General features: G+C 42.7%; 1 protein-coding gene across 3 annotated transcripts in view; it reads right to left on the bottom strand.

Moving 5' to 3' along the window:
* The window catches only part of LOC311239565 (brefeldin A-inhibited guanine nucleotide-exchange protein 1-like), a 184563-nt gene that overhangs the window by 95052 nt on the left and 76652 nt on the right, over nt 1–12859 (bottom strand). For all 3 annotated transcript variants that reach the window (XM_084327920.1, XM_084327918.1, XM_084327919.1), the window contains 2 exons: nt 11110–11268; nt 2924–3074 (listed from right to left, as the gene is read on the bottom strand). In XM_084327920.1, the coding sequence (XP_084184046.1) occupies nt 2924–3074; nt 11110–11268 (310 nt within the window). The remainder of the gene's footprint in view (nt 1–2923; nt 3075–11109; nt 11269–12859) is intronic.

Below are 12859 nucleotides of genomic sequence, written 5' to 3'. Positions count from 1 at the left end.
GAGTCACTTGTTGTTAAGTCCTATTGGGAGAAGAATGGAAACCTATAAGAATTACAATGGATGACATTGTGTTTAGCTGCAGATAATCCTAATCTTAAAGGGGAACACCACCCAAATTAAGAATCCCAATATGTTATGTCCATGGCCAAGGAAGGTTCAATCAATATTTGTGAACATTAGCTACTCTCTCTCAAAGCAGGAAACCAGAGCAGTAAGACTCAGACTTGTGATGTCACCAGGTATAATGTCTGAAGCTGCAAGGTTGACAATGAATGGGAGGCAGAATGTTTGAGTTTTTATACCCAGATGAGCTTTATTCTATAGTTAGTGTTCATAGATACAGAACATGTATCTATGAACTCAGAACATCCCGCTTGGTGCTCTCAGTGTCATCTATAACATATTTCTCCAGGGTGCTCTCAGTGTCATCTATAACATATTTATCCTGGGTGCTCTCAGTGTCATCTATAACATATTTCTCCAGGGTGCTCTCAGTGTCATCTATAACATATTTCTCCAGGGTGCTCTCAGTGGCATCTATAACATATTTCTCCTGGGTGCTCTCAGTGTCATCTATAACATATTTCTCCTGGGTGCTCTCAGTGGCATCTATAACATATTTCTCCTGGGTGCTCTCAGTGGCATCTATAACATATTTCTCCTGGGTGCTCTCAGTGGCATCTATAACATATTTCTCCTGGGTGCTCTCAGTGGCATCTATAACATATTTCTCCTGGGTGCTCTCAGTGTCATCTATAACATATTTCTCCAGGGTGCTCTCAGTGGCATCTATAACATATTTATCCTGGGTGCTCTGTGTCATCTATAACATATTTCTCCTGGGTGCTCTCAGTGTCATCTATAACATATTTCTCCAGGGTGCTCTCAGTGGCATCTATAACATATTTATCCTGGGTGCTCTCAGTGGCATCTATAACATATTTCTCCTGGGTGCTCTCAGTGTCATCTATAACATATTTCTCCAGGGTGCTCTCAGTGGCATCTATAACATATTTATCCTGGGTGCTCTCAGTGGCATCTATAACATATTTCTCCTGGGTGCTCTCAGTGTCATCTATAACATATTTCTCCAGGGTGCTCTCAGTGGCATCTATAACATATTTATCCTGGGTGCTCTCAGTGTCATCTATAACATATTTCTCCTGGGTGCTCTCAGTGTCATCTATAACATATTTCCCAATTCATCGTCTATGGAGCAGCATCAGACTTTATACCAGATGATGTCATAAATTTGACTTCTTGCACTCTAGCTTTTGGATTTTTAGCAACATTGTCTTAGACCAGTGGTTCCCAAACTGTGGTGCGTGACATGAAAAGGCTAATGGTGGTAATTTAAAAAAAATTATAAAAAATTTAAATACATTTCCATAAAAATCTTAGTCAAACCTTTAGTATTATGGATATTAAACATGCTGGCAGAGTACATGCATCCATGTTGTTGTGAACATTTTAATTAAATAAAGAAATTCCCTATCCATAGTCATTGTGGGAAGAGATAAAATAAAATAAAAAATGTAATTAAATTAAATAAATTCCCTACCTACTCATGGCCTTAACTGACAACCAACAGGAACCAAACAATACATTTTTTATGCCTAATAAATATAACTAATATACATTATTTCAAATGGGGATTTTCACTGTGTAAATCATGAAATTCAAGAAACGTTTTAATAAAAAACGTACGTTTTAATAATAATTACAAACAATAATGTCTCGGGCCTGTCTGACACAGGTGTGCTTCATCTGTGCATGGAGACCAGCAACAATTTTTTCTAACAGAAACCCATTGGGGGGTGCGTCAGCTAGGTCGGGAGGTGACAGGGGGTGCACGGCCAAAAAAGTTTGGGAACCGCTGTCTTAGACCATAGAAATAACATGTATGAATCCTTACATTTGTAATATTCACTTTTAAAAGTAAGATTCATCGGTGTAGATGTCCTTTGGGATGCAGCTTTTAGTTCAGGGATGTTAATACATGTCCATCCATGCTAATGGTCTTACAGAGTAGCAGGGCTGATGAGGTCACTCACTGATACCTTCTCTGTGTTCAAAGTATCCATTAGCAGAGGACCTAGCAGATCTCACATCAGAAAATCCACCCGTGTTCACAAAGCACCTGTGAATAAATGTGCTAACCTAGGATCAGTGGCCAGGTCCATCAGACCATCTCACTTATTATTGGCTCAAAGAGAGACAGAGAGAAAAACCTGTCTGGTTCTTCTTTGTTCTCAGTACTTGTTCATTTGTAGGGTCCTTTTATTTGAGCTACTTCTCAGCCCTGGGCACTATTACAGCAAGCAAGACAACTTAAAAACAATCATGAAATAACTTCTCAAACGTTAATAATGGAAGATCGTCAATTGTCGTATAGCTGAAAGACATCAATGTCTTTTGGCAAAAAAAAATCAAAACGTCCAGAGTTACATGTGGATATATATATCTTTTTTATTCTATTTCTTTTTGGGCTTTCTGTATTTTTCACCCATCCAAATTTAGTCGTTATGCCAATTCCCTTCCTGGTCGTTGCACACATTGCCCCACTGTTGGCCTGGGGAGGGTGTAGAACTACCACATGCCTCCTCCGATACATCCAGCTGCTTCTTTTCACCTGACAGTGAGGAGTTTCACTGGGGGAATGTAACGCGTGCGATGGTTCACACTATTTCCCCCAGATCCCCTCCCTGCTGAACAGGCGCCCCACCGACCAGTAGGAGTCGCAGTTTTACAACGACCAGGCTTCCCACCCTCTAACACTGCCAATTGTGTTAGTAGGGACGGCTGGAATAGATCCCAGAGTCTCTGCGGTGGTAGGAGAGTGCTTAGTCCACTGCGCTACCCAGCCGCTCCCACATGTGGATATTTTCCACAGTATTAGCCTAGTGTGTTGGGTCAGACTGACCCAGGCCCAGGTACTCGTCGGTAGAACTGGGCTCTCGGAGGCTGGCCAGCAGGCCCTCCTTGGGGCTCCTCGTGGTGCCGGAGAGGTAGCGTGCCTTCACCCCGGTACCGATCAGCTGGGCCAGCTCCAACTGGCTGATGCACCTCAGGATCTGGCCAATGACGGAAGGATAGGGGACAGGTTAACAGCACTGTAATGGTTAATAAAGACGGTTTCTTAAATGACCATACCGGTGTAATTTGGACATCTCGCTATTGCCGGAGATTGTCTCTGTCTTTTAACTCATTTTGTGTTCATAGGTGTGTGTTTTAATTTTCAAATAAACGCACACTGTATAATAATAATAATAACTTTATTTATATAGCACCTTTTATACAGGGATTGCAGCTCAAAGTGCTTAACAGCAAATGGCATAAGATGAACATAGGCATAAAATGTGCATACAGTTGACAGAATAAAAGCAATGCATAAAGTGCAGACATAAGAATAGGCATAAAATAGACAATAAAAGTAGTGCAATGTAGAAAGTGCAGACATAAGAATAGGCATAAAATAAGTATACAATAGACAGGATTAAAAGTAATGCAGTAAAATAGCTGTCATTTACAGTACAATAATCATGTCTTTAAATGTTATCCATATTAAAAGGCCAAGGTGAAAAGATACGTTTTTAGCTTACTTTTAAAAACACTTAAGACGAAAGCCTTTCTCTGGTCTTTGATTGATTGAAAATTTTATTAACAGATTGTAGAATACAGTAAGGGTGCCCCATTTTCAATTTATAATGAATTGTAAGTAGGGTGCAACTAGCACCGTGCAATCCATTCTTTGTGGATCTAGCCCTTATTGAACTTGCCTCCCTAATCTCCATAGATATTGTGTTCCACAGCTTTGGTGCATAACTAGCAAAGGCTGCATCCCCTTCGTCTGGCTATTGTTGGGAACCTTTACTGTGTGGTAGATGATTGTAGTGTTCTTGGAGGTATATATATATACAGGTGCAGCTCGATAAATTAGAATATCGTGGAAGTTATTTTATTTCAGTAATTCAATTCAAAAAGCGAAACTCTTGTAGATTATAGATTCATTACACACAAAGTGAAATATTTCAAGCCTTTATTTGTTTACATTTTGATGATTATGTCTTACAGCTCATGAAAGCCCAAACTTCTGTATCACCAATAATTTTTTTTAAATAGATGTATTTTTCTTTTGTATATAGAAATGTCGGCCTTCTGAAAAGTATGTTCATGTATGTTCACTCAGTACTTGGTTGGGGCTCCTTTTGCACAAATTACTGCATCAATACAGCTAAATATATAGACTTTTCCACGATATTCTGCACCTGTATAGGTCCTGTTCCATTTGGTGCTTTGTATACAAGGAGGAGCACCTTAAAATCAATTTTCTATTTTTCTCCCATCCCAATTTCGTATCGTCCAATTCTACCCTCCCCTGTCTCGAAAGCTGTTTGGCCATGCCTCCCACAAGCCGGCTGTAATGTGGACGAAGCCATACATTGCACGAGTCCCCTCTGGTACTCGAGGTAGCAGCCGTCGCATCTTTTCACCTGCACAGCGCGATCTTTCAGCGTCGGGGGTCTGCGCTTTGGAGGGACGCCGCCCCCCGTCGCTTCCTGATTCTACTGCACAGGCGCACCAACCGACCTGTAGGAGTCGCTGTCCACAACATCCGATCCCCACCCATCAGCTTCCCACCCCCTAATACTGCCAAATGTATTAGTACGAACGACCAGCAAAGCTGAATGCAATGCGGAGAGCTGGGCTCGAACCCAGCGTCTCCTGCATTGGTGGTGAGCACCTTGCCCACTGCACCACCTAGCCGCCCCCTTAAAATCAATTCTAAAAGTTATCGGTAGCCAGTGTAGAGTATATAACACTGGAGTAATGTGCTCTCTCATCTTGGTTCTGGTTAGTAGTCTAGCTGCAGAGTTTTGGATGAGCTGAAGTCTCTCCGTGTTAAAGGCCGGTAAAAAGTGCATTACAGTAATCCAGTCTGCTTGAAATGAAAGCATGGATCAGTTTTCCAGCATCCTTTTGTTTTATAAACGCTCGTACTTTGGCTATATTTCTAAGATGGAAGAATGACGTATACACCTATGAACACAACAGGGACAATTTCCGGTAATGACAAGAAGTCAAAATGATACCGTTTGAGTTTTTTTTTTTTTTTTTTTTTTTTTTTTTTATCTTTCTTCCCCTCCTTTTTCCCGATTTTTCTCCCATCCCACCCTTCCTGGTTGTTGCGTACTTTCCCCTACTGTTGGTCCGGGAGACCGGAGACTGTCACATGCTTTCCTCCGACGCATGTGCAGCCTGGGGCAGGCCAACCTGGCCGCGCAGGTTCTCACCGGGGAGAGTGTAGCGTGTGGGAGGCCACACTATCTCTCCTCAGTTCCAACCCTCGCTGAGCAGGCGCCCCGACCGAACTGTAGGGGTCGCTGTCCACAACGCCCAGGACCCACCCTTCAGCTTTCCCACCCCCTGATACAGCCAATTGTATCAGTGTGAGAGGCCAGCCAAGCTGATAGCAACGCCGGGAGCTGGATTCGAACAGGCGAATCCTAGTGTCTCCCGGTGTTGGTGACGAATGTAATCTCCGTGCGCCACGTGCCCCCCCACCGTTTGAGCTTTAATGGTTAATACGTTCTGCGTTTGTTTTTAAATGTAATGAATATCCATGCATATGCTACTTGCCAGATTTTAAACAGCACATTTTGGACTATTGATATTTATATTTCTGAAATTGACTTAGTTAACCCATTCTTCGCCAGGCATTGTACCCTTCTTATACCATCCTCTGCCAGCTCTATTTGTCTATGGAGATGTTCACCTACTTTGCAGGGCTATAACTTTTTAAATTGTATTGCTAAATTGACATTACTATGGCCCATTCAACATCGATTAGCTATCGTTCAGGACGTAGGAAAGTTTTACTTTTTCATTCACACATTCATACAAAAATACGGTCTAGAGTATAAATATGTTTTTATTTTATTTATTTTTTTGATCTTTTTCCTCCGATTTTCTCCCATCCCAATGTTAGTCGTTATGCCAATTCCCAATCCCCTTCCTGGTCGCTGCGCACTTACCCCCCACAGTCGGTCTGGGAGAGTGGAGGCTTCCTCCGACACACGTCTAGCCAATCAACCGCTTCTTTTCACCTGGCAGCGTGGACTCTCACTGAGAGGGTTGTAACGTGTGGAAGGATCACACTACCCCCCTTAGATCCTATCCGCGCTGAGCAGGCGCCCCGACCGAACTGTAGGAGTCGCTGTTTACAACGACCCGGACCCACCCCGCCAGCTTTCCCACCCTCTAATACAGCCAATTGTATTAGTGTGAACGGCCAGCCAAGCTGGTGACAACGCCGGAGCTGTGAGCATTCGAACAGGCGAATCCAGCGTCTCCGGTGTTGGTGACGAACGCAATCTCCGCTACGCCACCTGACCGCCCCGTATAAATATGTTTTTATTGTTTTCTGCAGTATTTCATAGAACGTGAGTTATAGCCATAAATGCATATATTACATCATCAAATGCAATTTGATACCGATTGACGCCAGATTAAAAATGTCAACTGTACAAGGTCCCAGACGTTATGACCAGGGGTGTAAAAAGTACCCAGAAATTATACTTAAGTGAAAGTATGGGTACTGTCTCACAATCTGACTCAAGTAAAAGTCTAAGTATCTGGCTAAAAACACACTTGAGTAAAAGTTAAAAAAGTCCTACTTTTAAATGTACTTAAGTACTAAAAAGTAAAAGTATCTTTTTATTTTTTTTAAAGGGATAGACCGGGGGTCTCAAACTCATTCCATCGTGGGCCAAGTTTTCATTTTAACTACACAGTACATTGCACCAGGTGAGTTAGTTGAAGAGGTGAGCCAATTAGTGAAATCATCAGCTGGTGTTTAGGCAAGGCTGGAATGAAACCAAGCAGACACTCGGCCCACAATGGAACGTGTTCTGCGATAGACAATGCTGAAATGAAAGAACAGAGGACACTTTTTTTGCATTAGAATTATTTAATGCACTTCTCCATTGAAGGTAAACTAACATGGACAGCATTCACATCACAGCATGAATAATATCACAATATTAAAGACTGAATACTGTAGTATCCTGAATAATATCACAATATTAACCACAGCATACTGGATTATCCTGAATAATATCACAATATTAAAGGCAGAATACTGGAGTATACCCTGAATAATATCACAATATTAAAGACAGAATACTGGAGTACCCTGAATAATATCACAATATTAAAGACAGAATACTGGAGTACCCTTAATAATATCACAATATTAACCACAGCATAATGCAGATTTTGTACTCCAAGTGAATGTCGTTTAAGGCACTGGCCAAAACATTGAAAGTATGGGAGCCCTTCACAGTCTTCTGCAGGCAAGTGCAGCATAACGCATTTCAAAGCTTTCAGTGTCGATCCAGTGAGCGGTTACCCCAATGAAACTTCTTCGTCGGGCTGTCCAGCAATCTGTTGTTGTCGCGATCCATTCAACTTCACTCATAGCAGCAGTGACTTTCTCTTTCATGGTTTGAGCAGCTTTGCTGATCTTCGAGCGGACAGTGGGCCTCGTAATGACGTTAGTGCTTGGTCGAAAACTATTTATCAGGTTTTTTAATGATGGCAACTCAACAACACTATAAGGTTGGAGTCCTTGAACTATGTATTTTCTATGTAGATAGGGCCATGGATGCTCGTCTTGTCCGTCCACGCCATCGCCGACCGTTTCGTCCTCTTCATCACTCATTGTGGCCATCTTCTATGGCTTGTCACTCTGACTGTCTATTCTTCTGATAACAGGTGTTTAATCAAAGATCCCCGCTTTCTAGTCTTGCACAAGGACCAATCAGCATGGGTATGGGCGGGTTAATTTTCCATTGATGGGGATTTGAGTGGCTGTTTACCTGCGGTCGCAGGATTAATAGATAAACAATTCAAATATACTAATTAAAATGGTTGGACCTGCAAGATTTGTACTTTGTACTTTGTAGGTCTGCATTTTAAATGTAAGGAGTAAAAAGTATGTTTTTCTTCTCTGAAATGTAATGGAGTAAAAGTACAAAGTATACAAACCTAATAATACTCGAGTAAAGTACAAATCCTCCAAAACAGTACTTAAGTATTGTAACGAAGTACAATTACTCAAGTACTTTACACCCCTGGTTATGACTCATCATGCGCGGTTGACCGGAGGGGGGGGGTTGTTTATAATGCAATGACCGACGTTAAATGAATCATGTAGTATGGGTGATATATTGATCATAGCAGTTTGTATGGATAATAATAATCAAAAACGCTGAAACTCACCGCAGCTTCCTCGTAGCGATGGGGGATGATACTGGAGCAAAAAGATCGCTATTATGGGATGTTGATCTATGCGCTCCATTTCCAGGTTGTATAATACTATATACGTCCAAATAATGTTGTTTATCGAGTTATGGCAACGGATCGATTATCCAGTGTGTCCAGATGGAGTCCCGCGAGCGATAGCGAGTGGCGGACGGAATAGGGGTGACACCAAGCACTTCCGGCCCCACTTCCGGTTTGGCAACTCGCCAATCGGCCACCAGGTGGCGGTATTGAAGCACTGGAGAGTTGAGTGCAGATCTACAGCACCAGTCATGACTCAAGTTTAAAGTTTCAAGTTTCTTTAATAGTTGTCATACAGAAGTACAGAATACTTTTATACAAAATGCTTCTTACTGTTACGCTCCAGAGACTGTGCTAGACAAGATAAGTATGAAATAAAATAGTATAGCATGTAAAATAGAAGTAAAAATAGAGGTCACAGTGTTCAGTATAGACATATGTACAATGTTCGATGCAGAATAGAAGTAACTGAGTTACCATACAATATACAATATACTATGCAATGTACTAATATACAATACTATATAGTGCAGAGCAGAAATGGGATGAGGTACAATTTAGGTACAATTTACAGTAAGGTGTACGAGTTGTAGTGCAAATCCTTTACCAATAAATATAAAGTGTAAAGTGTGTTTAGGTGATCTAAAGTGTGGAGAGTGGGTGCTGCAGTGTGTTGTTTGTTTAAGTGAGTGTGTGGGTGTGTGTGCTGTGTGCATTTGATGGTTGTTGTATAGTGTTTATTGTTCGTTGAGCAGCCTGATGGCCTGGGGATAGAAGCTTCTTCTGAGTCTTTCTGTGCTCGCCTTAAGACTCCGGTATCGCTTGCCTGACCGCAGCAGTTCAAAGAGGCAGTTGTTCGGGTGGCTGGAGTCCTTGATGATTCTCTTAGCCTTACCCCTGCACCGCTTGTTGTAAATGTTCTGGAGGGTGGGAAGCCCCCCTCCAATTGTGCGTTCGGCTGAACGTGTCACTCTTTGTAGTCTGCTACGGTCTTGTGCAGTGCTATTCCCAAACCAGGAGGTGATGTTGCCAGTCATGATGCTCTCTATTGTACATGAGTAGAAGTTCTTAAGGATCTTCTGACTGACTTCGAACTTCCTTAGGCGCCTGAGGAAGTAGAGGCGTTGTCGTGCCTTCTTCACAACACTGTCAATGTGTGTGGTCCATGTCAAGTCCTCGGATATGTGGGCTCCGAGGTACTTGAAACTGTTCACTCTCTCAACCGGTGCCCCGTCGATGCTGAGGGGGCTGTAGTCCTTGACCCCGACCTCCTGAAGTCCACAATCATCTCTTTTGTTTTGCTGACGTTCAGGGAGAGGCAGTTCTCCTGACACCACTGTGACAGATTCTCTACCTCTTCCAGGTAGGCCCTCTCGTCGTTGGCAGAGATCAGGCCCACCACTACTGTGTCATCAGCAAATTTGATGATTGTGTTGTTGTTCCGCTGTGCCACGCAGTCATGTGTGTACAGGGAGTAGAGGAGGGGGCTCAGAACACAGCCCTGGGGGGCCCCTATGTTGAGCGTGATGGATGAGGAGGTGCAGTTGCCTGCTCTTACCACCTGGGGTCTGCCCGTCAGGAAGTCCAAGACCCACTGGCAGAGGTCATAGTTCAAGCCCAGGTCCCTGAGCTTGGCTATGAGTTTGGAGGAGACTATGGTATTGAATGCTGAGCTGTAGTCGATGAACAGCATTCTCACATAGTTCCCCTGCCTCTTGTCTAGGTGTGATGCTGCTCATGTGCAGCACATGGGCTAGGGCGTCCTCCGTGGACCTGTTAGGGCGGTATGCAAATTGCAGGGGGTCCAGGTTGATGGGGAGGGAGGAACAGATGTAGCCCTTCACTAGCTTCTCAAAGCACTTCATGGCTTTGGAGGTGAGAGCTACAGGGCGGTAGTCGTTGAGGCAAGCGGGCGTAGATTTTTTGGGTACAGGGATGATGGTGGACTTCTTCAGACAGGTGGGGATGACAGCCTGTTCTAAGGACAGGTTAAAGATGTCAGTGAATACCGGGGCCAGTTGGTCGGCACAGACTTTTAGGACGCGGCCGGGGATGCCGTCCGGTCCTGCTGCCTTCCTGATATTCACTTTTTTAAAGGTCCGCCTCACCTCATGCTCTGTTACCCTGAACACTGAGTCTCCATCAGCAGACCCCCCCCCCCATTGCCGTGGCTTGTAGGCTGGTGTTGTTATTCACAGCATCAAACCTCGCATAGAAGGTATTGAGATCATTTGCTAAGGAGATGTCACTGTTCAGTTTGAGGGAGGTGCCTTTGTAATCTGTCATTGTTCTGAGGCCCTGCCACATACCTCTAGAGTCAGCCTGTTCAAACTGAAGTTCAACTTTATCCCTGTAACGCCGTTTTGCCTCCATTACTGCTCTCCTGACATTGTATCTTGCCGTCTTGTGTTCATCCATGTTGCCTGTCACAAGCCCGGTGTTGTAAGCTGAGGTGCGCACTTTCAGAGCCCCACTCCGTGGGTGAAATGTGAATACCATGACGAAAATTTGAAATATTGATCTCGATGACGGCGTAATCCGTCATTGGCAGATTAAGCATGGCGAGGAATGACGTCTTAATCCGTCAATGGTGGAGAATGGGTTAAATGTGTCATGCTTCTTGCCAGTTCTTTGTCTATTTCCCAAAGACAATTAAACAGAAAAAAAGATCGCCCTAACTGTTGGCGCTTTTTTTTAGCTCAACTCAGCACAAGAAATCAGCACAACAAAGATGAACCATGATAGAAACACCACAGCTCTGACCTCATGCCAGGAGTGTCCCAGGTAGTTGCCATCAGTGTGGGCCACAGTGATGAGGGTCTTGATGGTGTCAATGTTCTTCTGCTTCATCTCCGTGATGCCCGAGCTGGCGGTCAGCAAGGTGAACCTGGCCAGAGCCTGGACATAGGCATCCCGCTCCAACTACACACACAGTAAAAATAAATGAAACATGAATGGTAAGTCTATAGTACAGTACGTCTATCCAAGAAGGGGATCCCATCCAAGAAGGGGGATCCCCCTTTGAACGGCCCCTCTAAGGTTTCTCTCCTCCACATTGCCTGTGGTGCTTTTTTCCTATTGCTAGGTTTTTAGTGAGTTTTTCCTTACCTTCGCTGGGGTATGTCTGGGAGTGTTGCATTTATTTATTTTACATTTATTTTGGATTTCATGGTGGGTTTTTTGTTCTTGATTTATTGTAATGTTTCTTCTTGACTTAAAAAAGACATGTCCGGCCCATGGGGACATTAACTTGTGATTGCGAGCTTTACAAATACATTTTATTTTATTTATGTGTAAGAGATGTCAGTTTGTTTACTTGCACCATGAGGTAAAACTACAAGGGATGCACTGAAAATGTTTGTCCCATACCGATAGATTTTCCATTATGGCTGATAACTAATATTTATTAATATGATATGTTCTGAATGAAACAAGGTTCCTATGGTAATCCAATGTTGTACATAGTGAAAGTGAGAAGACATGAAAATAAAATGGTTTTTATTTCTGTGTCTATGCTGATGCTGTTGTGCACATGAAAGTACCCCCTTCAAAAAAAAAAAAAAAAACATGGCAGCAAAAGTAAAACAAAACCTTCGCAGCTAGACAGAGAATCATTGGTTGTTCACACCTGTCCAATTCTGCTTATCAGGCCACAACTGTCTTCAGTTCCTGTTTGTTCTCTGGGAATTTTTCCTTCAGTTTTGTCTTCAACATGTGAAATGTATGATCAATTGGATTCAGGGTTCCACTTCACCATTTTAAAAAACTCTTTGGTTGCTTTCGTAGTATGCTTCAGGTCATTGGGTCTCATTCACCAACGGACTTAAGACAAAAGATCAGAAATGTTTTTGTCGTAGCTCCACTTAAGACATTTTCAGGCCGATTTTGGGATTCACGAACGGTCCCTTCTCCTGGATTCGCTCTTAGCTAAGAGCAGGATTTAGGAGCGCTGAAGAGCAGGATTTAGGAGCGCTGAAGAGCAGTCGTAAGTCGGACAGTCATTGCCCGAAACACTTCAGAATTAATCCTGCTGCTTTCTTCATACATGCCCACTCCATAACACTACCACCACCATGCTTCACTGATGAGGTGGTATTGCTTTGGATCATGAGCAGTTCCTTTCCTTCTCCAGACTATTCTCTTCCCATCATTCTGGTACACGTTGATCTTTGTCTCATCATAGGATGTTGTTCTTATTATTTCCTTTTGTTTTGTTCAGATTCAGATTCCTTTATTGTCACTTATTTCAGTACTTTACAGCCGGAAAAGTGAAAATCTATTTATTGTGGTCCCTCGACTATAGCAGCTTCCAATAATAAAAATACAATAATTTTAGCATAGAATAAAATAAGATGACTAAAATAAAGATTACTATACAGTTCTAAAAAGTGTGCAGTGCAATACAATACATTTAGCATAGAATATTATTAGCATGTATTATTATTAGTGTTACTGTTGCCGTATGTTTTTGTACTTCAACATATTTATTGTTATTTTTATTATTTCTGAATGT

Source organism: Notolepis coatsorum (assembly GCF_963971535.1).
Source record: "Notolepis coatsorum genome assembly, chromosome: 13".
Taxonomy (NCBI): Eukaryota; Metazoa; Chordata; class Actinopteri; order Aulopiformes; family Paralepididae; genus Notolepis; species Notolepis coatsorum.
The sequence above is the reverse complement of the archived record's forward strand: the minus strand, read 5'-3'. Positions and strand labels throughout refer to the sequence as shown.